The 26,640-nt window shown below is 39.6% G+C and overlaps 2 protein-coding genes across 9 annotated transcripts in view; both read right to left on the bottom strand.

Moving 5' to 3' along the window:
• Nucleotides 1-8: 8 nt before the first annotated feature.
• Nucleotides 9-19,465, bottom strand: SAV1 (salvador family WW domain containing protein 1). The gene is made up of 5 exons (XM_062635582.1): nt 19,281-19,465; nt 16,894-17,340; nt 7,731-8,001; nt 6,633-6,776; nt 9-1,191 (listed from the first exon to the last, which is right to left on the bottom strand). Exons 1-5 carry the CDS (start codon nt 19,372-19,374, stop codon nt 990-992), a joined length of 1,158 nt encoding a protein of 385 aa, XP_062491566.1. The 5' UTR covers nt 19,375-19,465; the 3' UTR covers nt 9-989.
• A 1,766-nt stretch (nt 19,466-21,231) lies between these two features.
• NIN (ninein) overlaps nt 21,232-26,640 on the bottom strand; it is a 64,868-nt gene continuing 59,459 nt past the window's right edge. For 6 of the 8 annotated variants that reach the window (XM_062635570.1, XM_062635568.1, XM_062635578.1 and 3 more), the window contains 2 exons: nt 24,164-24,277; nt 21,232-23,907 (listed from right to left, as the gene is read on the bottom strand). In XM_062635570.1, coding sequence (XP_062491554.1) covers nt 23,698-23,907; nt 24,164-24,277 — 324 coding nt within the window. In that variant the 3' untranslated portion in view covers nt 21,232-23,697. Of the gene's footprint in view, nt 23,908-24,163; nt 24,278-26,096; nt 26,563-26,640 lie in introns of those variants that run through there. The other 2 variants (XM_062635574.1, XM_062635575.1) reach the window with 1 other exon arrangement.

The following is a 26,640-nucleotide window of genomic DNA, read 5'->3' as shown; positions in this document are numbered from 1 at the left end:
ACCCTCCATTCACTGAACAAAACAATTTTTATTGAGTTAATAGGATTTACAAGAAATGTTGGGGGGATTTTTTTGTCTGCAACTATGTTTATTGCACTAAAAAGAATCCATAAATAACATTTCAGGACAATCAATGAACCAAATAAAAATACTGGAGAGGCTGACTGTACAATTAAAAATTTTCCCCCAGTAAGGAAGTGTTACTACAAGACTAAAGCTCGTTTAAAAGTGATTTTGTGTCATGGTGTAGCACAGCTGGTCAGACAGTGCCCTTACCTTCCCATGTGACTGGGTCACATTTCACAAAACACAGTTCAGCTTGGATTTAAAAAACAGGAAACAGTTTGCTTAGAGACCCTGATCTTCAGGAAAGAATTCCACCTCTAATTTCTGTGAAATCTAGTAGTAAATCCAAAGTAGTAATGCGCTTGAAGTAAAAAATAAGGCAACTTGGACTTTGCTTTCATGCTATGTTTTGCCTGGTTACAGCACTGGGCCTTACCGAAAGGGAACATGGTCTGTGTTCTGTCTGTTAAAGCTGTAAACAAAGAGCAGAGCTCTCAAGAGAGAGGGATACGACATCCCAAGGGAAATACCCAGAAACAGTCACTGGGATTTTAACGTTTTGAACCCAGGACATTTCATGTAGTTGCATCTATTGCTCTTTAAAAGTAGACAGTCAGCTTCTAAATAATGCAGCCGGCTGCTAGAAAAAGATACCAGAATCAAGTGTCTGATTAAACCCCGTGCTGGTTTTCAGAATAATAAACTACTTCTTGTATGGAAAAAGATTAACAAACATTTGTCATTTTTATAAACAATAGATAATACATGTAGAAAATTATTCAAGAGGATAATAACAAAGGTGCAACAACATCAACAAAAATAAGCTGCCTCTTCAACAAAAGCACTTTTTTCATAGTTTTAAGTGTGAAAACCTTTTAAAGCTCTTTGTGTCCTCATAAAAGTCTGTTTTAAAAAAGAGTCGCTTAAAAATTCTTGCTGTGCTGCTGAGCATACCACTGCTGCCTCTGCTTGCGGTGTTCCAGCTCGGTGAGGAGCGCCTGCCTGTACGCTTCATACAGCTTCACAATACGTTCCAGTTCTTTCATGAACAGCAGCTTCAGCATTCCCTGGTACGTGTCCAGGTCTGCCAGCTGGAAGAGCTCCCACTTCAGAATGTGGTCGTATCTGTTTTGATAAAAAAAAGAAAGGAGAGATTATCTGCAAACCTCTGCAAGTGACCACGCAGTGTTCCGGGCATTTTCTTTAGAACTGGCCTCATGGTTGTAACAGCCACTGATCACAATCTAGGTCAGCATGCTTTATGTGAGGAAATAAAGTAATTAACCCCAGAAGACAGGGAGTCATGGCCTCAAAGCGAATCAGAAAACATCACTTACAGCTGAACTTACAAAGTTTAACCATGCCAAGTACAAGGTCCTACACTTGGTCAGAACAATCCCAGGCACAGCTACAGGTTGGGCAGAGAAGAGATTCAGAGCAGCCCTGTGGAGAAGGACTTGGGGGTGTTGGTCAATGAGAAAATGAACATGAGCAGGCTTCAGTGTGCGCTGGCAGCCCAGAAAGCCAACTGTATCCTGGGCTGCATCAAAAGGAGTGTGACCAGCAGGTCGAAGGAGGTGATCCTGCCCCTCTCCTCTGCTCTTGTGAGACCTCACCTGGAGTATTGTGTGCAGTTCTGGTGTCCTCAACATAAAAAGGACATGGAACTGTTGGAACAAGTGCAGAGGAGGGCCACTAGGATGACTGGGGACTGGAGCACCTCCTGTATGAAGACAGGCTGAGAAAGTTGGGGCTGTTCAGCCTGGAGAAGGCTGCGTGGAGACCTCATAGCAGCCTACCAGTATCTGAAGGGGGCCTACAGGGATGCTGGGGATGGACTCTTCATTAGGGACTGTAGTGACAGGACAAGGGGTAACGGGTTAAAATTTAAATGGGGGAAGTTTAGATTGGATATAAGGAGGAAATTCTTGAAGGGTGGTGAGGCACTGGAATGGGTTGCCCAGGGAAGCTGTGAATGCTCCATCCCTGGCAGCGTTCAAGGCCAGGCTGAACAGAGCCTTGGGTGATATGGTTTAGTGTGAGGTGTCCCTGCCCATGGCAGGGGGGTTGGAACTGAATGATCTTAAGGTCCTTTCCAACCCTAACTATTCTATGATTCTAACTGCAGAATCACTATAATACAACAAGAGAAACTCCAGAAATAAAGATTCTATTAACTCACTATGATAAACCAATGCAGAAAATACCTTTTGGAAGCAATGAAACCAGCTATTCCATTCATGACAAGCCTCAAAGATTTAGCAATAAAACATCTTTTAAGAGTAACACAGAAAATAAAATTATTTCCACAGCTCACCCCAATGCTCGCCAGCCAGTGCCTCACCACAAGCAGAATACTGAAGTCTTTTTTCTTGCCACCCGCTGCTGTTCCCAAAGTGTTCTTGTTCCAGCCTTAACAAGTGCTCTTGGACTCTGTCCCCATCTTGGTTAATTAGCAGCAATAATCTAAGTCATGGTGTCTTAAACTGCAGGTCATGAATGCCATGAGACCCCAAAAAGGGGCAATGTTAGGCAGCATCAGGGACTACTGAGTGGTGACAGAACCAATTAGGCCATAATTAACTGCTGCAAGTACTCACACCAGTGAGGGACATCCTAACAGCTCTCAGCTATGTGCAGTGATCTGTCCCCACGGGCAGGTGTCAAGGAAGCAATGCAAAGCCTAGCAGCTATAAATCCTGCATGTTCTTACTCTCCATGCTGGAAAAGATGAGCTACTGTGAGCCTGAGGATGTTCCCTGGAGTTTAAAACATCAGTGCCACCCTGAACTCCTCCCTTAGGAATATCTGGCTGAGATGGAAACAAGCTCAGCTGTTAAAGTCAACCTCTTACTGTTGTATTTCTTCCCACTTCCACCATAATGAGAAGATATATTCACTTGAGTGGAGGCTAAAGCCAAAATATCAGTAAAATTAAGCAAATAAACTGCATTACATATTGCAAGGACATACTTGGAAGGCTGTATGCATCAGAAGCACCAAGACATGCAGGTGACTACCAAAGATGCTTCTGAGAAATTTTAAGAACTTAAATAAGCACAACTTCTATAACCTTCCTAAATAACAGCTTCTATATTAAAGTCATCCCAAGTCTTGACAGGGCTGCACTGCTAAAATCACTCTTCCCTAAAGTGAGAAAAACCGCCCAGCTTACAGCTGGTTTTTCAATATGGGGACCAAACTCCAGAGAGAGGTGGACTGCATGCTGCTGCTTTGGAGGTTTGCCAAGTACAGCTATCTTTGTATGTACTTGGTGAATGAGTTTACATGAACACCATCTTTCCCTCTCTGCTCCTTTCCCACATCACGAACTCAGTTGAACTGAGTTCAACTGCAGCAGGATTTCCCCAGGTTTGCCCTGTGCTGATGGATCCTTTCAAATGTTCTGGGCCAATGGCATATATTAAAATACATGCTGCAGCAAGGCTGATTCTTAGTGGAAGGAGTGTTGCTTGTTAAGGTAGCAACACAAGCAGAAAGGAAACCAAAACTCCATGACATGCAATAACGTGTTTGCAGGTTTTCTGGGGTCTGCATCACAGATGATAATAAAACCTTGGTGGTTTTTAGCTCTTTGAAGCTCTCACTGCTGACAGTTTCTCAAGAAAAGAAGCACACCAGGATTATTTTCCAGTGTTAGAGCTTCGTTTTGCCTGCCAAGGAACAGGACAAGAAGTCTACTTAAAGATGAAGCCATCAGCAGAGCCGCAGTTGGAACGGGCTCATTCCAATCCAAAAGACTGAAGGTCTAGGAACACTAACCACAGAGATGCATAGAGGAACATGGCACAGAGTACCAGTACCTGACCTAGACTCACATTTTTTGGAAGGACATCTAGTCACAGAGCCAGGAATTGAGGGGAGAAAACATGTTAGTCCATAATTCCTGCAGAGTGCAGAGCCTTCCCTCCTGGGTTAGAAAGCAGGAGCTTACTAGATGGAACACACAGCCAGAATACCCAGTCTCCAGTGCTTTTCCCAGTAGATAGGAAGTATTTAATATAAAATAGGACACTTTTAACACAAGAGACACTGACCTGCCCTGAATTTTTACAGCCAATTGGTTAGAGATAGAGGAAGAAAGTCCTGTGTTCAGATCCTGCAGTATGTAGCAGGCTTTAAACTGAAAAAGGGTAGATTTGGATTAGATATGAGGAACAAAATCTTCCCTGTGAGGGCGGTGAGGTGCTGGCACAGGGTGCCCAGAGAAGCTGTGGATGCCCGATCCCTGGCAGTGTTCCAAGGCCAGGTTGGACAGGGTTAGTTGGTTCAGAAGAGATGGGGGAAGAATGCAAACCATGAACTCTCATAGAAGAAAGGCATTTTTGGTCTCTTCACCCTGACAGTCCCATGCATGCAGTCTAACATACTGTGGGAACACCTGCAATACTGGGCTGCCTAACTTGGAAGGTTGGAGAAACACTCAGTTCCAGAGTCAAGCAAAGGATTAACTGCTAGGCAGGAATCTTAATTCTACTGCATTCAAATTCTGGTAACTGCACTTCTGCTCTCAAAACTAGATGCCAGGAGAGAGGGAAAAAGGATGCTTCAAGTTATCAAAAATACCTTGATATAGGAAATTGTTACCTCAGCTAGACATCAAAGCCTCTTCATCATCTAATGAGCCAAGTTATCATATTCTTTATCTTGTTTGACCATTTTTTATTAAAATAGGATGTGTTATGGCTAAAACCTACTAAACTCTCCATTAGGTTTTCCCAGCAGCCAGAATCCTTATCCTTTAGAGAAACTTATTGAAACAAAAGCTAACATTACCTGTTTTTACTGCGATTAGCTACTTCACTCAACAAAAACTGGCCTTTGGTTGACTAAATCAAGCTAGAGTCAAGCTAGGTGTTATGTAACAAATAATAACAAAACATACCACAATGATTTCAGTTCAAAACTGCACTGATAATCAAGAGATTTTTACAGTAAATTTCAAATAGCAGATTACAAAAGGTATTCCTCTACTGCTGCTATGAAAGTGTTTGGCTGCTTACTTCCATTTCTGCACCAGAACATGGGAGGATGTTCATACTGTTCTCATATTCAGCTTTTGGACAATACTGCTGGAGAACTTACAAGCATTACTGGATGTTCTCTTAAGGTTTAAGTCAGTTGCTTTGGCAACAGAGAAGAGGTTCATTATTAAAATTACACTGAAAATACATGTAGAGATCCTGATTTTAATAACAGTGAAAACAACTTATCAATTGTTCCTCAAGAGCCCTCAAGGTGAGGTGACACTAAGCCAGCCGCTACCACTCCTCCTCACTTTTCTAACAGAATATTAGCATAAATCAGAATTTACTTCCTCAGAGAAGTGCTCGAGAATTACAATAATATTCCTATTACCACCAGCACTACGGTAATGGAAGGCTAAAAGGGTACTAGAAAATATATGATTTTTGATTACTCTGAACAATGTAAATTCTATTTAAACAGCTTGAATGAATTAAATGTTTTAGGTTGTGGTTTTGGGGGCTTTTTTAATATATCTAGTAGGCTGAAACAAACTTAAGACATTCCTGATAATGTTAAAATGTTTAAAGTGTCTTAAATTTGCTTCTCAAGTTTCAGGAAAAGTACCAACAAGAGTCCATACAATACAGGCTGAAATATTTAAAACTACATTGCCTGGACGTGCCAAAGACCTAAATAAAGAAATGCACCTCCAGCCAAAACCTAGAAGGATTTCTAGGAAACAAGTTCTCCCATAGGTTACAGGGACATGTATATCCCTGGTGCCTAGAGTGTACTGGTGGATTTTAGGCCAATTTAAATCTTTATGGGCTACTGGCAAGCCCAGGAGCCAGAAGAAGTAATAAAACCCATTCAAATTATAGTTAATAGAAGCAGCTAAGAAAAGAGGATTCTTTAGTGGAAGTCACTGAACATCATACACAGTCTGAATTTGCAACTGCAGACTCACCTACTCATTGCTGTATAACTCAGTTTCTTTACATTCCTCTTATGAAAAATGTACATGATTCCATAATTAATTATTTTTTATTGCTTTTCTATTTAGTGTTACTCTTCTGCAGAATTGCACCCATTAGAAAATTTAATTTGTTTCATTATGCTGATTCAAATTCTTTCTTGGAGGAACACTTAGTTCTTAATTCAAGGGATTTCAGTCTGAATTCAAAATTCTCAATTGCGAAGGAAAATCTGTTTGTCTTTTTTAAAAAGGGGTAAGATATAGATTAAGAAGTTAACACTCTAAAAATATTTCACATAGTTTATAAGCACATGGTGCCATTCTCACAAATACACTGAAAGTAAATCACATCCTCGGCTCTCTAACATACATTCTGCAAATCACGCAAACTGCCAGAAGTACGGTGATAATTTTAAGTAACGCCTAAACCAAAGCAAACTAATATGATGAATGTTTGGTACAACTTACTCATGTGCTGTCATCAATAGTACCTGTGCAGTTAAGAAATAGATACCAGCTAGAGTCAGTCATCAAAATTAATCTTCCTTCTAAGCAATGCATGCAGAATGTGAAATGAAAAGGGAAAAAAAACAAAGCTCACTTTACAGGAGCCCTGGCATAGACCTGCAGCCAGTCCGGAATCTCTGCAGTGTGGTAAGGATTTGCAGGGACAAGGAGGGGCTGGCTTCTCTCCACTTGCTGTGGTTGATAAGTCACTGGGGGAGGCTGGTCGTAACGGGGAACACTGCACAAAGGAAGACAAAGTCCATAACCTTGAAGCAGTAACTTAAACATACCAATATTAACTCATTAACATCAGTACACAGACTGATACATGCAAAGGCCAATGATGCAATCACAAATGGAGTGTCGCCTCAGCAATGAACATTCCTCATATAGTGAGAGCAACTTTCTGCCGCTATTTTCGTGCTTCACGCCAATCACGACTGTATGTGTTGCTGCTATCTGTTAGCACACTGTAAAACTCACCTTGGGCCTATTCACCTACTGCCCGCTACGTGGATACTAAAGCAGAATGTTTTTAAAGGCAAGTTTTACATTAAAAAGGCAAGTACTGATTCAGCCAAGAAATCCACCATTTAATACATTAGAACGAATGTATTCAGGCAGCAGCCGGTAAGAGTTATTCCATTTGTAACAAAGAATATTTTCACATGTTTATCTTTTGTGCCACAAGTTAAAAATCTTTCTTTTCCTGGGTAGCAGCAAAGTAGATTAAGTAGCAGAAATTAACTGTTATATTTGGTGCATACTAACATCATTTTACCTTGAAATTCCAAGCAGCTAAAACACTGATTTTTGTTCTAGACAAGACTTAATTCATGTTTCAGATGGTATGTGCTATTTGTTCAGTCTCCCGGAACATCAGATCGAGTTTCTTTTCAGTATACAACTGAATTTTGTTCTCAGCAACTTTGTTGTTTTACTGACAGTTGAAGAGAATAGCTGCTCTGTTTTAGTGAGTTAAGAACAATATCCTGTTTCTAAACTTAAGACAGTAACACCTGAGACAGAAACCTAACAATTACAGCTACTTTTAAAAATCTTAGTCAAGAGCCAGCAAAACTTACTTCTAAAAATAAGTTTTTGGCGCATTATACAAGACAAAAAAAGTTCCACTTTCTTAAGTGGCTTAAGAAAAAAACAACAGTCACAGAAGAGAAGGCAGATGCCTTACCTGGGAGCACAAGGGTGTTTATATTGAGCTCTTTTATTGATGTGATCTACATAATACACTCCAAATTCTGCTGACTCGACCCTCTCCCATCCCGGAGGCAGTCCCTCACGCTCGAGTGGGTGGCTCCAGTGGGTTGTATTAGTGTTATGATCTATATAGTATTTCCTTCCTCTAATAGTCCAGTCCACTGACCAGCCAGGAGGAAGAGGTAAGTCTTCAGAACTACGATTTGTTAAGTTTCCTAGAGATGTAGCAGCAACTCTACCAATGCCTAAAAAGAAAAAAGGGAAAGCAATGTTTAGCTGAACTACTAATACCAAATCCCACCATTATGTGCAAAGTCAACTTCCCCCCTCCAGGCACTCTATGAACACTGAACAATATCATGGCCTTTAGGGCGCATGCACTTGTATGCTAGTAAAAAAGGGCAATTGAGTCAAAATCGCTCTTCCCTTCTAAGTCTCACTTGTTTTGCTCTCCTCCAGCTCCAGATTCAGTAGACAGATTCATTCAGAGACAGTTAAAGCATACTTGCTGTTTTCAGTTAGAGACATACATTAGTATACATAACGGGGATGAAGCTGTTATTGCTGTCTCAATTTGCTGAGCAGAGAGCTGATAATAAGATTACAAATGTTAAAGCTTTACATAAATAACTGTTTCTGTTAATATTATTACAGCTGCATCAAAACTATTTATCTACAAAAACCCCACAGCTATTTCTTTTTCTAGTTAGCCAGGTATTACAACTAGATAGAAAAATCACTGAATACCAACAAAGCTCTTCAGACTAACCAGTCAAGTAAAAGGACCAGGTAAACTAATAAAGGAAAGAGATGTAAGTTAGCACTATCCTGCACTGAATGTTACTCCTGAAGTGCATGCAATCATGGATAAAAAGCATCAGCAGTAACAAGAGAAAACAGAAGAGCTGGATCCATGGAGGATCCCGCACAAGCCCTTCACTGCACACTGGGTGGGATATAACGCTGCTCAAATGCTGACCAGAAAAGATCCACAGACCTTTTCAGAGCAAGTCACAAAATCTCCCATCTCTTCCCCTCCTGCCCTTCCCCCCCTTTCCTCCTTCATTCCCACAGATCTTGCAAGGAAGTTTTGTTGTCTGGTGGGCTGTATAGCTGCTTCTCTACAACTTGCTCTTCTTTCGAAGTGAACCCTTATGGTTCAGAATGCTGAAGAGGAATGTGAAAAGAAGTAATTTCCAGCTTTTCCTGGTGCTGTGGGCTGCACTGGAAGGGCTCCTCCAGCAAGAGAACTAAAGCCTAGGTTATGTGTATTGGTGGTTTGAGAGCTGACAGGGATCAGCAGCTGATGAAGTTCCCACTTCTGTCCCAGAAACACTGAACATTCAGGATTTATCACTAAATAAGTTAAGATACTGTTCACCAGCATTTTAAAATATGTGATTTGCTGTAACATACACACAGGTTTTATATTTTAAAAATTAGCATGCTGGATGCTGAAAGATGTATTAAAGAAGCTCAATTCCACCTTTTCCTTCCTTCTGTACGCTATGGATACTTAGACAGCCAGTTGAAATAAAAACCATAATAATAATTATAGAAGACTAAAAAACCCAAATCCAAACAAACAAACAAAACACAAACCAACAGCAAACATCAAACCAACCAACAAAACCAACCACAAAACCCAAGTGATATAATCAAGAACTCCGCAGGTCTCTTTCCATTCCTGGGAAGCCTACTACCTACTGGAAGTGCTGGCTCAAATTCAACTCTCTCTTTAAAATTCGTTTAAGTAGTTACCTTCAGTTACCCCCAGTTCTACAGTTAAACAGTCCCTGGCTTTAAAGAAATACCAATTATCTTTTAATCCCACAATCAAATGGATCTATTCAACCACAGTATTCATCCGTTCGTGTGTTACTATTTCCCATCACCAGATCAAGGCGTACAGAAGCCACTTTTCCTATTTTCTAGTAAGTCAGAAAGTGACTCCATCACAAGCACCACACTTACTGCCTGGGGAACCACCCTTTCCCTTCTGATTTTCAGAAACAGCCTTTTTGCGTGATTATTTTTTTGGGAGCGGAAGGGAAAGGCAAAGTCCATCTCATCTGAAGTACTATTAAAAATAGGTTCCAAGTGTGGTCATTAACTCAAAGAGACAGCAGTAATACTGAAAATGCAGCAGTTGTTATATTTCTCAGGCAATTTCATGCTTTTGCTGGCAGACAAAAGCAATGGTCCTTCTCAACAACACATACATGCTAGAGCATGCTAGCCAAGGGATGTCAACTATTTTAAAACCTTAATTTACAAATGAAATGAAAAACTGAAAACTGAATGGGCTGTCATTCTGATACAAGTCAGCAGTCATCAACAATAAAGTAATGGGAAGGCTCCAAAGCAACCGAATAATAAACAAACAAATCTCACAAACTTCCTCCTCAGTCTTTAAAACACTGGTGCTCACCTACAGATCTTTTTCTAGCCTTTTCATGTTCTGAACTATTTGGCCTTGAAGCATTTCCTCTTGTAATAGTACTTACCTATTTTTTAGCTCTATAAAGGAAAGGTGATGGCTGTATTCCTGTGACAGCTCCCATCTCATACTATGATTAAGCAACCTAGACCTTTACTTCCAATGAGAAAATATATCCTGGAGGCTTTCTGCCCTTTGGCTAAACAAATTATTTTCTCCAGTTAACTGGACCGCTGTGTTGTGGTTTTGTGTGTGTATAAACTGACTATTAAATCACCACTCCAGAAGACCTGAACACACAAACTTGACTGGGGAAAGAACTTTCACAGAGCTATAAAAGTATTTTTCTGTTTACTGTTAAAACCAGCACATATCTGTATTTTTATTACAGTTCCTCCTACTTAAGTTCTAGCATGATTCCAGCAGCAAATACATATATATTCATTCCTTGGGGTACACGTTAATGCTTTCCAACATTTGGACATTGTTATTAGAAGTTGCACAAGCTATCCTCCACACAAGTTCTTGACTCGATGCCTATATCTCTTCATACAAAAAGCCTGATAAGATTGGAAGACGGACTCAGATAGTGAAGAAAGCCAAAATCTAGGTTAGATAAAGAAATCACCTAGAAAGTAGGCTAAAAAGTAATTCTGTACCTAATGGAAGAGCAACACTGGCAGTTTTGTGTTTGCACAATCATTTAATTCTAGCTTTATGCTACATAACTACAATGCTAGCTTATTTTTAAAATGCAAGGAACAAAAATAACACTGAACCACAGACACATCACACATTTCTTTTGCTATTTTGACTTCACCTATGAAGGAGAGCCATACTCTTAATTTACGCAGCTGTATCACTTACCCATTTTGAACAGTGTTCCAGGCTCTACCAAGCTCTAATTATGAAATCAAAGGCCAGATTTATGAACTGATGGTTGCAATATTTCAGGCTGTAATTACCATTTATAGGCTTAATGGGCATTTTTCCCCTTAAAATCACAACGCATACTGAAATACTGTGTGCTGGAAGTTTGGAGACCTCAGGTAATACAGCATCTCACAACCATCAACCCACTATGGCATTAAAATCAGCAATTAGGACAATTAAGCCATTTGTTTATATACCTGGAGTTACTAGAGATCAAAAGAAATTGTATGTTGGTTTTCCATATAAAACTCAGCACGTTTCCTTCAAGGAAGAGTGGATACACATGAAAGAGAAATAGCTCCTGCTATGATTCTGAACACTAAAAGAAAATGAAAATTGGCCTTCATATATATACACCTCTAAGTATCAGTAAGACTGAACAACACTTGGAAGAGCACATTCCTATGTGATCTTTTCCAAAGCATAAATCAAAATAGAAGGTTACAAGACAGCCTGAAACCATCTCCTGTGAGCACTATATGTTGTGTATCATATTGCCAAAGCACAACACTCTTGCGTGTTTAAATCTGAGGTAAGGTCTTTGCCCTAAAGCATTTTCATAGTAGCCCAAAGCTTCACACAGGGTATTACTGTGTGCACCAAGGATATTCCCTGCATCACGGGTTGGTATGAGATTTACATAATACAATGCAAACTATCTACAGAAAACAAACTTAAAACATGAACTATTTTTATCAAAATACCTAGTGTAATCCCTGTGATTTTCCTGTTACTGGAGGATAAACAAAAGCAGACTAGTCAAACCGGTTCACTGTGACTACTCGGGGTTTTCTTGTTCACATGCTGTTTTACCTATGTCAAGACAGAAATTCACATTCTCCCTGCTTTCCCAGGGAACAGACTTGTTTAACTTATCTGCTTTTTCTAAATGTTAAAAGCCTCCTTTCCTCTGCTCAAGGATACGCAGTTATTTATAAACTTCCCTGAGTGGCACTATCACATCTCAAGAATGGTCCATTATGAATTTTAATTTTTGCAATTGTAAATCTTTTCAGGTTGCCTTTTTAGACGTTGCCTAGCCTCATTTGTTAATTATGTTTCACAATGGTACATGTTTTGGGTATATTTTGGTTCAGCTGCTCCTTTTAAGTAACATCAATACTGAACACCATTTGTGGTTTTGCTTTTTCCTTCTCTTGTAAAATACAGTAACTTCAGTTTAAGGTCTTAAAATAATTTGTCAACCAGGCTGAGAGGCATTATATGCTGTCCCAAAGCAACAGAATCACAGAATAGTAAAATCCTCTTCAATGCAGTTTGCTTGCTTAGAAGTATTGCTGTGTATGCTCTTGACACTTCGAAAAAAACAAGTGCAAGGGGACATCAACCACTTATTGCTACTATCTGTAAAATTAAAAACACTCACAGTTTTAAGTAAGGCCAGGCCCTAAATTCAGTCTTATTTTCAACTTCTTCAACAATAGGGTGTCCTCATACCAGAATCTAAACTTTAACTTTGAGCAATACAATGCAAATTCCAGTGCACTGTATTGGTGCAGAGGTCCTTCATTTAATAGTCTTCTCTTTAAAAATGTATCTTAACCTAGTGATGTCACCAATGTGACAAATATGTAGTATCTTCTTCAATCAATGAAATTCTGTTCGGTTTGTTCCATTAGTAGGGAACAAAAATCAGTGAGGGATATGTGTTAACGCTTTCACAGCCCAGTGAAGGGGTTTCGTTGTAAAGAAACTCTGCCTGGAAAGAAGTCAAAGTTCCTAGGAGGAAAGGCTTCTAGGTCAGCAAAAGGCAGTTCTTCAGGCTGCCTGGCAGGAAGCACAGGAGAAAAAGCGCATCAACACAGCAGGGAAAAGTGGAAAAAAAACCCAGAGAGAGTAGAAAGTCTCCCTTTGTTTATCAGATATCATGCTGATGTAGGCACAGAAGTTTCACACTATGAACTCCCCACAACTAGCTTCAATGAAATTTCAAAGTGTTGAAGAACAGATTTAGCCAAACAAAATGCCTTCAAATTCATTTTTCATTATGTCAATTGTCTCAACAGCCTTTTTTCAGAATGCCAAAATCCTCTCCCTTCCCCTCAACAAACCAGGATGAAGAACAGGAAGAGAACATGAACAAACTGCTTAATTCTAAGGGAGTAAGTAATATGAAAAAAATGCAACAGAAGTTCCCATAACTCTTGTTTAGAAAGGTCTGCGGCTTCTAGGCCTTTCTAACTCATTCCAAAGCATCTGAAGGTACTTCCTGAGCAGAAGTATCTCGTTTGCAGAGGGAATGGGGCATTCTAAGTACGTATATATTCACAAAATAGGAAATGACAGGAAGTACTTTGAAAGCTTCAAAAAGTATGCTACAAAGAAATTACAGCAAAATCAGCACATAAGAAGAAAAGGGCAGGAACTGCCATTTGTTTAAAAATTAGTTAAGTGTACACACCTAAAAAGAAAAGTGCTGCAACTTTACCTCTAAATAGGTTTCATTTAATAATGTGTATTTCTTTCTTTTGCTCTTATATTAAGCACGAATACCATTATGCAATTTTTAAGGGGCACATTTTAACACGAGATGACCCTACTTTCATTAAAGCACACTAGATTCTCTGCTCACAGGATTGTTTTTCTCTTTTGACACCACAGTCAACTGCTTACTATGCATCATCAGAAACTCCCTTTACACTGTGATTTTAATCTCAGCAATTTTCATATACACGTAAGAATTTTTTAGCTTACCGCTCAAACAGGTACAAATAACTGAGGTCTTGGTTACAAGTTAGTTCCAATCTATACTGTAGATATAACTTCAACCACAGACCTCCCCAAACTTTTAACCTAGAAGAGAGGAAAGAGATGTCGAGGAAAGATAGGTAAAGTCTCTTAAAATTAAGTTTGAAATGGACACGATAAAAAAAATAAAAATCAAGAAATGCCACAGAGGTAGCAAAACGTACAAAATCAGGAAGTAAGTCAAATTATCTCTTTTTTTTTTTTTTTGAAAACCACCTAGATTGCTAATTAAAACCAAATCTAATGAAAACAAGAGAAGGAGGACACGGCAGAATTGAACCATACTGAGACAGAAAACATGACTTCAAGGTGAAAGAACATATCAATGCTGTCAACATCAACTGCTGAAAAATCACGGGACTTTCTTAAATACTTCGTTGAATACTTTAAGTATGAAGCTCACAATGAAATCATGGTTTTAACTTCTCTCCAAATTATAAAGAATGGAATCTTTATTTTGAATGAAAGCTGAAATTCACATGCACCCCTTCACTTCCAGATCACTGCTTCTAAAATGTCATCCCACCTATAACCAGCACTAAATGAAGTATTACTCACTTGTGTGAGTACACCTTGCGCTCATCAGGGAATATTTGTGCAGCAATCAACCCAAACCATAACAGGATTGACTGAGGGCACCTTCTGATGGAGGGTGGGAGAGGAGGAAAAGGGCAGGAGGCAGCATTTATACATTCCAGCTAATTAACAGAATTTACATTGAAACTGTGGGTGTTGGGCAATTCTGACATCTCTTGAAGAAGAATTTTGATTAAGTGAAATGTTTAAAAACAACAATGGAGATGGTAAGGCAAGTAATTTAGACAAAGACAACAAAAGTAAAAGGCCTGCCTCAGTATTTCGAAAATGCAGGAAAAAAGGGAACTAGAAATTACAGAAAAAATAGTGTATCTCAAGGGAAACACTGAAGGTTTGAAGGCAATGGATGGTTCAAACAAAAAGAAGCTTAATAGTGAGATGAAAGAAGTAAGAAAATCAAAGGTTTACTTATTTTTGGCCACATAATTACTTTACAGTTCTGGAAAAGATGTACAGAAATTAAGGGCATTGGGTCAATGTTCTTACTGCAGTGAAACCGAAAAAGGAAGAGTTCATATTCATGCTGAGATGAAAGCAAAAAAAAAAAAAGAGGAGAAGGGAAACACTCTGGCAGACAGAAGGCTCACCTTTTCTTGTCTCTCCCTACGAATGCAGATTGAATACCCACGCATTACAAAACATGTATGGAATTTGTTCAAGATATTAAATGTAAAAGCATGAGAGCGAATGACAGAGGACCAAACATCAGCAGCTCCTTCATGATTTCAGGTAGCCAAGGGGGCATGTTGACAAATGGGCCAGGGGAGGAGGGCAGAAATCTGTTCATAAAGAAATCCATGTTGCTACAATTGAGAAATACATGGCTATTAAGCCCTACTTTCAACTTGGTTTAAAAATTTGCTAGATTAAATTCCACTTTCAAACTAACAGCTAGAACTCCATTTCCACTTAACAGCATTTCAGTTCTGCCCAGCAGCACTACCATTTTTTTTAAGTCTTCCTCACACAGCTACTATGGTAATTTTGAATGTTAAATTGATGGACTGGCTTATGAAATCCTGCCCTCCTGTCTCTCCTCCCTGCAACACCCCAGCACACAAACTATTTTTGTTTTCCAGACCAGGTAAATGTTCAGTGACTGCTGGCTGAACAGTAACTGACAGAGATGGAAGGCTTTCATACAAAATCTAGGTAGATCAGATATATTAGCATTTAGCAAAATAAGCACGGATGGAAGTAGCAAGTCTTAAACTTCCGTATTTCAGAATCTACTGGCTGACAGCAGTAACACCAGCACTACTCTTCTGTTACTTTTCATGGAAATGCGTCTGTAGTAAAAAACCCACAAAGCATTGTCTGTAGTAAAAAACCCACAAAGCATTGCACCAGGTCAGTAGCCTTAAAAATTTATGTTCTTCCCAGATTTATTTTTCTAGACAGATTTATTTTGCTAGAGACTATTTGCCATTTTGTTGACAGATTGCAAGTAATGCTGAACTAACAACGTATTTCATACTGAAGACACATTATTTACAGGTATGAAATGTTTGATTCAAACTCCTTGAACAGTTTCTGTAGTATATAGAGTGCTGGAATACTGCAAAGTTTATTACATTTAAGGTCACCTTTCCGTGGCTAGCACTGTAATCCCAGATTTTTTATTCCACCAGTAGATTCACAACAGCACCAAAGAATTATTCTTCAGTGGCACCACAGATAGAATCAAATATTTCAAAAAAGTAGTATTTACTGGATTCTTCTTTCTTATGCTGTTCTTCCTTTAGAAAACAAGGACAGGTTCCAGTGAAATTGAGGGGGGAAACAGGCATGTTTACAAACAATAATACAATCTAAAAGAAAAAAAAGCATCAAGGACTAGGATGTCAATTTCAGCACTAATTATATGCTAATTTGCTAATTATGCAAACCAGTCATGCCACCCTTTGACTATTTATAATTACTGCTGTCAAATTAACACAGTGAAACTAAATAGTAACATGATGATAGTTAAAATACAGTAATAGTAAAATGAAATGGCAATGTCACAGTTTGGAGCTGTTGGTTATTCTCTATGTCATGAAAACAGTAGATATCCCCTAATGAATAAAATCCCTTATTAGCTAGCAACTGATTCAACTTTGTGTAGAGGTGCTGCATATGCGCCTGGCATTAAAATAAGAACTTGCTTGACCTTAGCCCATATATTTCATAAATAAATCCCAGCTTAAGTATATTTTTCCTTCTGGATATGTGCACTTGAATTCTTCAGTCCAAGAAATGTGAACACAAAGTGTACTTGGATGCCAGAAATGTAATTAAAAAGCAGCTCTGTCCTACAGAACAGTCCTAAAAACATGACCCCAATTGTGCAGATATAGCTCTGCACTTAAAGTCTTATCAAAAACATATTTTCAAAAAAGCAACAATTAATACTTACCTGAAGTGTGCCTTCCATGATTCTGTGACATCCTCTGAAAGAGATCACTGTTGTGTTCATAATACCTGTAGTCCTCATGTACACGATCGTTTAAATGACGCCTCCTCTGGGCATCATAAAAATGGTCATAATAGTAACAATGGGCACCAGCGCCTCCATTTTCCAAAACAGAATTAGCTTCTGTTAAAAAGGACTGTGAGGAAGAGCCATATTCCCTGGGGACATCAGCTAAACTTCTTGCAAGATAGGAAGGTGCAGATAATCTGTTGCTTTCACGTCTCATTATTTCATGAGGCGGCCTCTGCACTGGAGTTCGAAGGAAACTCTGATTTCTGGAAACAACTCCATCTCCACCAGAAGCATATGCAGAACTTGTTGAGTCAGGAGGACAGATATCAGTTCGTCTTGGAATGGTTGGACCATGACGGATAAATGAAGGCATCAGATCTGATATATAAAATGAAAGAGAAGTAAGAACTTTGGCTGTACTTACACGTAAAGTATTTGGCTGGTCACAATACTGATTTGCATCATGAAAATGAGGAAACTCAAATGCTAGTACCCCTTTAAGGCACCCCTAATGCATATGCAAGGATAATAGTAATGCTGCACTTTGTAGTGGTGCAACAGAAACCATCACACCTTCTGTCAGCAACAAACTACTGCCAAAACAGTGCAGGTTTGCCAGTATAACTGCATCTACAATAAACAAACAAACCAACCCATACCCCATCAAAAAACCCAAAAGCTATTCATGCTGTATTGTGGCTATACCAGGCTTCATTCCTCACTATTAAACGGGTCAAGAAAATCTATGCATCCTGGCCACCACTTCATCAGGACCACTTTCCTTATGAACTCGGCAGAACTAAAGATGTTAACGCCTAAATGCTCACAGAACCCATGACAGAATCAGGAACAGAATATACTTGCTCCACTAATCACCAAATTCAGCCAGTAAGATGCTGTCATTCTTCACACATTATGTTCTCAAATTATCATGAAGATATCTCGTTTTCTTGTTTACCCAAAGGTTTTACACACAAACAGTGACACCCATTCATACAATCTCACTGTTTCTCTATTGAGGCATACATTACTGTTCTGCCTACTACTACTTTAAATGTGATATAAACAAGTAGTTTCCTGTCAGGTGAGCTAATACAAATTATAACTTTCATTCAGAAGAAACTTATGCCTATTATTAAGTACTTTTAATTTCAAAGTCTTATAACTCAGGGTAAATATTCAGTGCATCCCAGAAGGCATCATCAATAAATTTATAACGATCACTACAAAGCAGTCATATCATAGCTGGTCATTACATAATGGCAACTACCATAAATGTCTAAGAGGTGTTAACCCCTTACACAAGTCCATAGCCTGCAAAAAAAGTGGGTTTGTTGGTTTGTTTGTTTTTTTTAAGGATTAAGCCAAGGTAGTCAGACTACTAAATGATTCTGCCTGTTGAGTAATGAACCAGCTGTTCATATAGCAAACTTCCAGAAAAGCAGAGTGCCTGCTCCTGCCAACAAATCAGTTGTTGCTGGTAGTGATCTCCAAGGTGATCTTCCAATTCTAGCATAGTATGTTTCAGTGTCAGGTTGTTTTTCAAAGATTAACAGAAAGAAATCTAAATGCACTTTCAATGTGTATTGTACAGTATAACATGTATAGTATAGTTCGAGCAGAACTGTGGCATTAACATCAGGTTAACCGCACGAACATCAATGCATCTCAGGTACATAGCGGTGACCTCATCAAGTTGATTCATGGTTTAAGAACTGGAGCACTTGCTTCCACAGGGATTTTATGCAACTGTCTCATACAGTTATCTCATTTTCAAAGCACACACCTTTTGGCAGTGCACACAGCCTAGATTGGGAAAACAACCATTAACTTCTGGAAAGGCAGAAATGGTCAAGGCCAGGTTGGATGGGGCTTTGAGCAACCTGGCCTAGTGGAAGGTGCCCCTGTCCACGGCAGGGGGGCGGAACTGGATGAGCTTTAAGGACCCTTCCAACCTAAGCTGTTCTGTGGTTCTATTACCTGTTCCATTCACCTCAGCGATATCTGTGCGGAGACTGTCTTAACCCCCATCTGCTGAAACTGAGCAACTGCTGCGGAGAACCGCTAAAGTTTGTTTACCGCGAACACCTATGAACACGTACATACACTATGTGTCGGGCTCCCTTTTAAATTCAGCTTCTTTTCCAGCTTGAACCTCCCTCTACCAACCCTCGGGTATCACAACAGGACAACTCCCGGGAGTCCCCAGAGCCTCTGGGACTCTCCGAAGCACACAAAGGACACGGCCCCCGCCGAAGTCCTCGGGTTTGCCCGCCCAGCCCGGCCCCCAGCCCGCCGAGCCCATCCCTGACACTCACTGCGCAGCAGAGGGCTCGTCTCCTTCTTCACGTACTTGCCCTGCACCTCACCCGGTTTGGAGAGCTCCGTCCGCGTCTTCTTCCGCGACAGCATCCCACCTCCCGGCCCGCTACCACCGCCCGCATGCCCGGCGCCGGGCGCCGCTCCCCGCTCTGCCCGGCCCCCTCAAGCAGGGCGGCGGTGGCTCCGCGCCCTCATGGCTGCGCACCTGGGGCCGGGGGTACACACACCGTACACGGGGGAAACGGGGCGGCGCGCGGGGGCTTCTGGGACAGCGGCCTCCGCCCTCCGGGGAAGGCCGCGGGGCAGGGGAGGGGAACCGGTGCGCGCCGCCACAGCGCCCCCGCGCGGCCGGGAGGCCGCTTGAGCCGGTGCGGTGGCGGGACGGGATCAGCCTCAGCGCCCGCCCCGAGAGGCGGCGCCGGGGACAGGGGAGGGCGGATGCACCGACCCCACCGCCCTGCAGGCACCGCGGCTGAGGGACCCTCGCCTGGCCGGGAGGGACGACGGGGCACCGTGGGGGGCTCGGGCCTAGTCGGAGCTCCGTGACTAGCGGCCGTGCCTCCCATCCCAGTGACGGGAAGTGAGATTTAGAAGGTTAAACGGGAAAGCAAGAAACACTCGGTATTTTCCATATGAAGGCGAGGGCAGAGTGTGCCTGAAAGTAAGACGAGGTGTGTTCATTACCTCTCAGTTTTCTACACTTTTCATACTTTCATGACAGAATAAACTACTCACTCCAAAAGTAGCTCCCAGACTGTCCTGTTACTATAGCCTTGCCTGTGCCTTTGCAGACAGTGTTTGAAGTACCTAAAACTTCCATGGGAAGATAGTGAGGTGTTCTGATATTGGATAAAACACAAATGACACAAATATGGATAATACAGTATTTTTATATATTTAATACATTCATTATAAATAATGTGTAGTTGGTTCATCTTTCAGTTTTACCTGATGTTGCAAGGACAATACATTACACCAGAACAAAAAACTCAATAGAAAAAATAATACACACTTGTTCTCATTTACACAGAAGTCATTTGTTATGAAATGACAGCACCTGACACCAAACAGGAGACTTAACAGGTAAATGATGGAAAACCTGAGAGACAGTGATAGCATTTGCTGAAAGTAAACAAAAGGATGCTTTCTCTTTATAGAGCCAAACAGTTCCATACCCTACCTTCCACATAACCTGGCTAAATTAAAACATGGTAGAATCCTTACCCCCCCCCTTTTTTTTTTCCAATCAGGGTTCAAAGAACTCAATTTTCCTTACATTTAAAGTAGTAATTAGAGAACATGTGACAGTGTATCCTTTTAAATAATTCCAGATTGACAAGTGGCACTTCTACTGTGAGAGTTCAGTACACATAAACTTAACTTGCTGTCTCTCCCCTTCCCAAACTCCTAACCCGAGATATCCATGTGCCTTTATTTTCACAGTGATTCATAAAGCAAGAGTTGAAAACATTTAAAACATCTTCTGGTCACAAGGTAGTTAGTGTCTTAATTGACAAGACCTGTTGTAATGAGTGAGGCCTAGAAATTCAGTTCTTTTCAACTGGTACAATATCAATAGATACTTTGGTATCTTTAAAAAGCCTATACTGCATAGGATACACATTCATGCACAAAAGACCATTTATACTTAATAAATTATGTGTTTCTATGCTTGTTTTCAGTAGTGTGGGCTTAATAAACTAGCTGCTTATCTTCTGAGCTGACACAATGAACCAAGAAGCAACGTGACACTTGTTTGCAAGCAGCACTACTTTTCTCTGTGTTCCCTCCTTTTGGGAAGGGATTATCCTGAATTTTCCTGTAGCCACAAAACCAGTACAGTACAGAAAGGCTCTAGAATATGTAATTACAAAAGGCACTTCTGAGGATTAATTCACACAAGTGTTCCAGTGAAACTGATGTTTCCCTTAAGAAATATTTACCAAACCTCCTCCTCTCTCCTGTGATTAGATTAGTTTTTAGAAGCTAAGTGAAAGAAAAGTAGAGCAAGTTAGGTGAGAAAGGGAGGAGTCAAAAGTCCCTTTACTCCATTTTTCCCCTCTCTATTCCAGCATCCCGGCTGCCTTTTTGCTACTGTGCTCTAAAAGTGTCTGTATGTTTGGCTTAGAAAAGCCTGGTAACTACCAGGAGGTTAAAAGAATTAGTTAAGTAGTCTAGCCTTTAAAACTGAGTAATGTGAAACTAATTGCACAATAGCTTAAGTGAAGTACCCGTTCCTTCTCACTGGCATTCAGACACCAGTCACAGACTGAGTGTTAGAAGGTTACCTAGGTCAAGATATAAAGTAGTGTTAAAATGTGCTAGCTAATAATATTTTCCAAAATACAGTGCTGATCATCTGAACCTGCTTAAGATTGTTTCCTGGAAGTATTTTGAAATTTTGCTCAGTTACCATATTGCTGACACACAGCGAAAAACTTTTTGCAGCCTCTGAGAAGTAGGATATACAAATCCCCGAATTTGAGATTACTTGGAAAAATGCACACTAAAAGCATTTAGAATAGCATAGCAGTGAAGTAATTTATAGAGACTTTGATACTCCGATGTGTTCTTCTTACATGATCGTATTTCCACTTCCACTATATTCCCTGCAGAAAGGAAGGGAGGAGGAGGTCATCACCCTGTGTGTCTAGCTCAGTCCCTCAACCCTCCAAAATCGGTAAATAATCACTTGGACATAGGGAGCATCCCCTACAGCCACATGCTGATCAGTACTGACCTTGTAAGGCAGTATTATCCCCGTTTCTAGGGGACTTTTGGCTTATTACAAGTGCAGCCAGAACCGTCACCTCACTAGTGGTCTCAGAGACAAACTATCTACTCTCCTCCTCTGTATTCTCAATTCACATGTATATGAAGAGGTCCCGTTTGAAGCATTGCCGGTGTGGCCCCTTTCACTAGTTTTACTTACATTGTTTAGATGTCTTACTGGTCTGATGGAGACAAGGCAGTTGTAGGGCATTTAGACTATTTGCAGTAATAGGTTACATATAAGCATTTGAGCATGCAAGTTCTTATTCAGCTGCTTCCAATTCAGACCCCTCTCAGTCTTGAAGGTGTTCCCAGAAAACTTGCATCTCCCCAGCCTCATGGGCTGATCAAACAGGACCTTGATGTTCTGCTACCTTCATGGCCACAGAACTTCTGCATATTTGTCTAGGAGGTAATACTCATCCAAGCGCAATTTGTTTTGTCCTGCCTTCCCTAATGCATATTTATCTTCATCCACTGACATTAATATCCACATTTATAACATTGAAGGAAACTAATTTAGGCTGTTATTCCCTGAGTTCTTCATAGTCACATTGAATATGTTTCCTCACAATTAATTACAAACTTAGATTCTATACTAGGGCCTAATGCAAAAGACAGGCCTTTCCAAATTACCACTCAGATTGAAACAAACACTGTATTAATGGCAAAGGCCCACATCTGTGAGGCCTAATGATGGGATTTCACTGATGAAATTATTCAAATCCCCCTCTTCATTCTTCTTCCAGTTCTTTAATAAACTTGTCCTGCTGCTTTACTGAATTTATAAATTATATAAGCAAAACTCCCATCTTCAGCTTAATGACTCTTCCCTTCTTGAGTAACTTATCTCCATATGCAAAAAAAAAAAAATTAAGGCCTCTACAATTTTTACATTGTCTGGCAGCACAGCTTAAAAAAAAAAAAAAAGAAAAAAAAGAGTAGCAGTCTTTAGTTGCCAGCTGGGAAAATTCTTCAGATGAAGCACTGTTACACTTACTTGGAGGCAGTAGGCTATTTACATATTTTAAATAAAACTTTCTTTTTCTCTGAGCTCTGCAGAGAAACGGCCATGAGGAATAACCCAGAAGCCCAACACATCAAGTGGAGCATATTGCTTTACAAAAACCAGAATCAGTTTACAGGACGCAGACCATATCAAGAAAGTCTTGCTTTCAATACCAGTTATACTGACAGTGTTGAAGGCTCACCTATCAATATTACTGGTTTTGGAGCATGAAGTATTCTAGAAAGCCAAAAGTATTTTAAAGGTTTGAATTCAGTAATGCATGTTTGCATTAGACCTTGGCTTCAATCTAGATATGAGTAATTGATTCAATACAGTAAATTCAGAATTTATATTTTAAATTAAAAACAAAGTATCAAAATAAGTTAACCTAAGAAACCATGTCTTGTTCTTTTTACATAGCAAAGATTACTTTTAGACAAAACTTAGCAGAAAAACAGTTTGGGAATAAACAAAAATTCTGTTTTGGCAGTGTCTGGTTTGGGATTTAGCTCTGTCCTCTCCTTGGAGGTACCCGTTAACTAAAAGTCACCAATACAAAAAGGCAACACAGTAAAAAGCTAAAAAATAATTTTAGTAAAGTGCACGGGACCGTGGCATACTGCATGTCTTTGCTATGACCTTATCTCGGATGCTGAATGAAATGATGGGGATGCCAAGTTCTTTACTATCCTATTGAGGTTGGCAATTTTTTCTTCTAGTAAATAGTTTTTCTTTTCAGCAGTTCTCTGCCGCTGCTCTGTCATCTCCAAAGCCTTCAGCAGTTGTGCATTCTCAACATAGAGATCCTTGACCATTGCATCTGCTTTAGTGTTCTTGGAAAGCTGAATTGTGAACAGAACAGAATTACTCAGCAAATTAAAAGGAAAATAAATATAAATTAAAAGCAAGAACAGTGCTGAAGAAGTAAGCCCAATTTGGAGTTTTAGGAATATTTAGACAAATAGGCTGTACTTTAGCTCAGAAGCCTTAAATAAAAAGGAAAGCACCTTTAACTTTATTCTAAGCAAGAATGACTTTGCAGCTTGTTATTTACAGAAGTAATGGGGACAAACTGAGGAAGAGAGTAAGAACACCTACTTGTTCTTTCAGCTGATTTACTTTATCTTGGAGAAGCCTCTTCACAAGCCTTAATTTCTGTTCAACATCAATCATGCGTTCTTCCATCATTTTTAGAAGCTGCTCATGACCCCCCTGTAAAGCAATATTTACATGAGAATCAGTTAACCAAACTGAGTTCACATTCATTTTTCTTTTTTCCCCCCAGTTTATGCTTAAGAAAATAGCTGGCACTCCCCATTTGAGTCTATTTTATAGAGCAGACTAAATGAATAAACTATTCGTGGAAGCAAAATATTATGGCAACACTTAAAGAACACTTGCAGCATTAAACTGATTTTCTAAGTTACACTCGAGATTACCAGATCTAAGAGAAACTCATATAAAATTTAAGTTCTGTCATTACTCTGATAGATCTGGAAGTCTCCTTTTTGTGTTCTTGGGTGCTGCCATATTTCTTTTGAATGGGGGAAACAAAATGCCAATCAAAATCTTAATGATTTCAGAAAAAATTAAGGTGAAGTCATAAGGGCAAGTCTGACAGTACAACTCTCCCACACCAAAGCCCCTTTGAAATGAAGTAATATCCTAAAAAAGTAGGATGCTATTACTCAAACTTGATTCTTTTTTTTTTTTTTTTTTTCCACAAGATTAGCTGTTCATAACCAATGTTTACCAAATAGGAACTCCAAAAAGGTTTTCCTGTTCTGTGAGGTAACAGTCTAGCAACTTACTGGAGTGCCCACTGCACCAATATTTGAATGAATTTTTCTCAAATAACAGAAACACCAGGAACTACAAGAAAGGTTGGTTGTATCTGAGAATTTTAGACACTGACAGCCAGGAAAGGGAGTCTTTATTTTAAAGCTACCATGTTACTCTAACTCTAGGAAGTCACCTGAGAAGATTAACTTTGAGAGAGCACTAACCTTCCCCAAAGGACATACCATCAAAACCAAAGCACCTTCACACGTCTGGGAAGATAAATGAAAAACTGCGGGAAGATTGTTTCAGGTAGGTAGTTGCTCATCTAAACCACTGTAGAAAGATCCTCTTAGGGGACTGATTGAAGTCCACTAACATTTTATTTGTTATAACACCAGAAATTCCTTAAATCTATATAAGGGGCTATATGACTATTTATCTTGTGAAAAATTGGAAAAAAAGTCTACAGAAAGCAGGTTTACACTGTGGCTGGACTGGATATTTTCCTGGATTAAAAAAGCATTACTAAGCAGAAATTGAGGGGATTTAGTAGCCAAGTTATCTTGAGCCATCGTTCATAGTTTGATTGGAATTCAAAAACATAGCTGACTATTACAAATTCATACAGATTGCAAGAGCCTTGAGTGAGTAGTTAAGTGGAAACTAAGAATTTATAGTGGTCTCAACACCCATGATACCTGAGTTTTTTTTTGCCGTAAAGTTGATTTGAGAACATTCTAACTTCATATTAGTTCACATTTAATGAGAGAGGCCAGCTGCAGTGTTAGCTCTAAGGCCATTAGAAAGTTAGAAGCAAAAAGATCTTTGAAAACAGAGCTGAAATGGTTCATGGCTCCCATCTAGAAAAAAATCATAGGCCTTAAGGAGGTGTTTTGCTAACCTATTAAAGAATTAAAAATCTAGTTTAATTTGCTAATTTGAGACAAAGAATAAAGAATGCTGTCCAAGAAACTGGTGTGTTAATTTTCCCTTTTCTGGCACTGCCTGTTTACTTTATGGCTACAATAAATAGAATATGCCCACATACTATGCAAATTCTTTCCTTACATGTGCAGGTACATCTGCTAAAGAGAAGCTGAGTATCTGAACTTAAGTACATTCCTATTAGAAATCTTTTCCAGAAATCCTGATATGACAATCCTTAGTATCAAAGACAAATACCTTGTCTAAAATTTGTTAAATCTTGTTCACAAAGCTGAAACTACTGATACTATTAAGACAAGAGACATTATGTTTAAAAAATTTTTATTTTTCATTTACATCAAAAATGTCATCTTTCCCTGTTAAAAACTTTATACATCTTATACAAAAGTGGAGTATAAACACCTCAGGTTTTTCTTCAAATCTCATATAAAATTAGTTCCATTTGAGAAAAAATAGTCTCTTTCCACACTGAACAACCCCATATTTTAAATAACATAAATAAAAAGTCTTTGCAACAAATTAAAAAAGACAGCTTGTAAACTTGCACAAAATAGCTTCTAGAGAAATAAATAACACTGTGGAGACTTTTTTTTTTTTTTAAGAAAAAGTACAAAATAATTGGATCCTCAAGTTTCTCAGCTTATGCCAGTTCGTGTGTTTGTGTGTGTTTATCATGGTAAGGAATGAAATCATAAGCAGCCAAGCTGTCAGAGGTGCCCAATCCTCCGGTAGGAATCTGCATGCACTGCTCGCTGCTCCGGTAGCAAGGCCTAGAGAAAGAAGGCAAGTGGGATACTTCACCCTGATATCCAGATTTTCTTTTAAATACTTATGTATACTTAAAGCAA

The sequence above is a fragment of the Pezoporus occidentalis genome, unplaced genomic scaffold, assembly GCF_034315485.1.
Source record: "Pezoporus occidentalis ecotype Australia unplaced genomic scaffold, CSIRO_AGI_Poc_V1 ctg46, whole genome shotgun sequence".
Lineage (NCBI taxonomy): Eukaryota > Metazoa > Chordata > Aves > Psittaciformes > Psittacidae > Pezoporus > Pezoporus occidentalis.
Note: the sequence above shows the minus strand (reverse complement) of the source record. Positions and strands in the feature narration are given on the sequence as shown.

Bases quoted from the DNA above. Each gene is read 5' to 3' on its own strand.
- SAV1 (XM_062635582.1), bottom strand. From the start codon at position 19,374: ATGCTGTCGCGGAAGAAGACGCGGACGGAGCTCTCCAAACCGGGTGAG. The intron at 17,341-19,280 runs GTGAGTGTCAGG...TTTATATATCAG, and splicing joins GACGAGCCCTCTGCTGCGCA to ATCTGATGCCTTCATTTATC. The intron at 1,192-6,632 runs GTGAGCTTTGTT...TTATCAAAACAG, and splicing joins TATGCCAGGGCTCCTGTAAA to ATACGACCACATTCTGAAGT.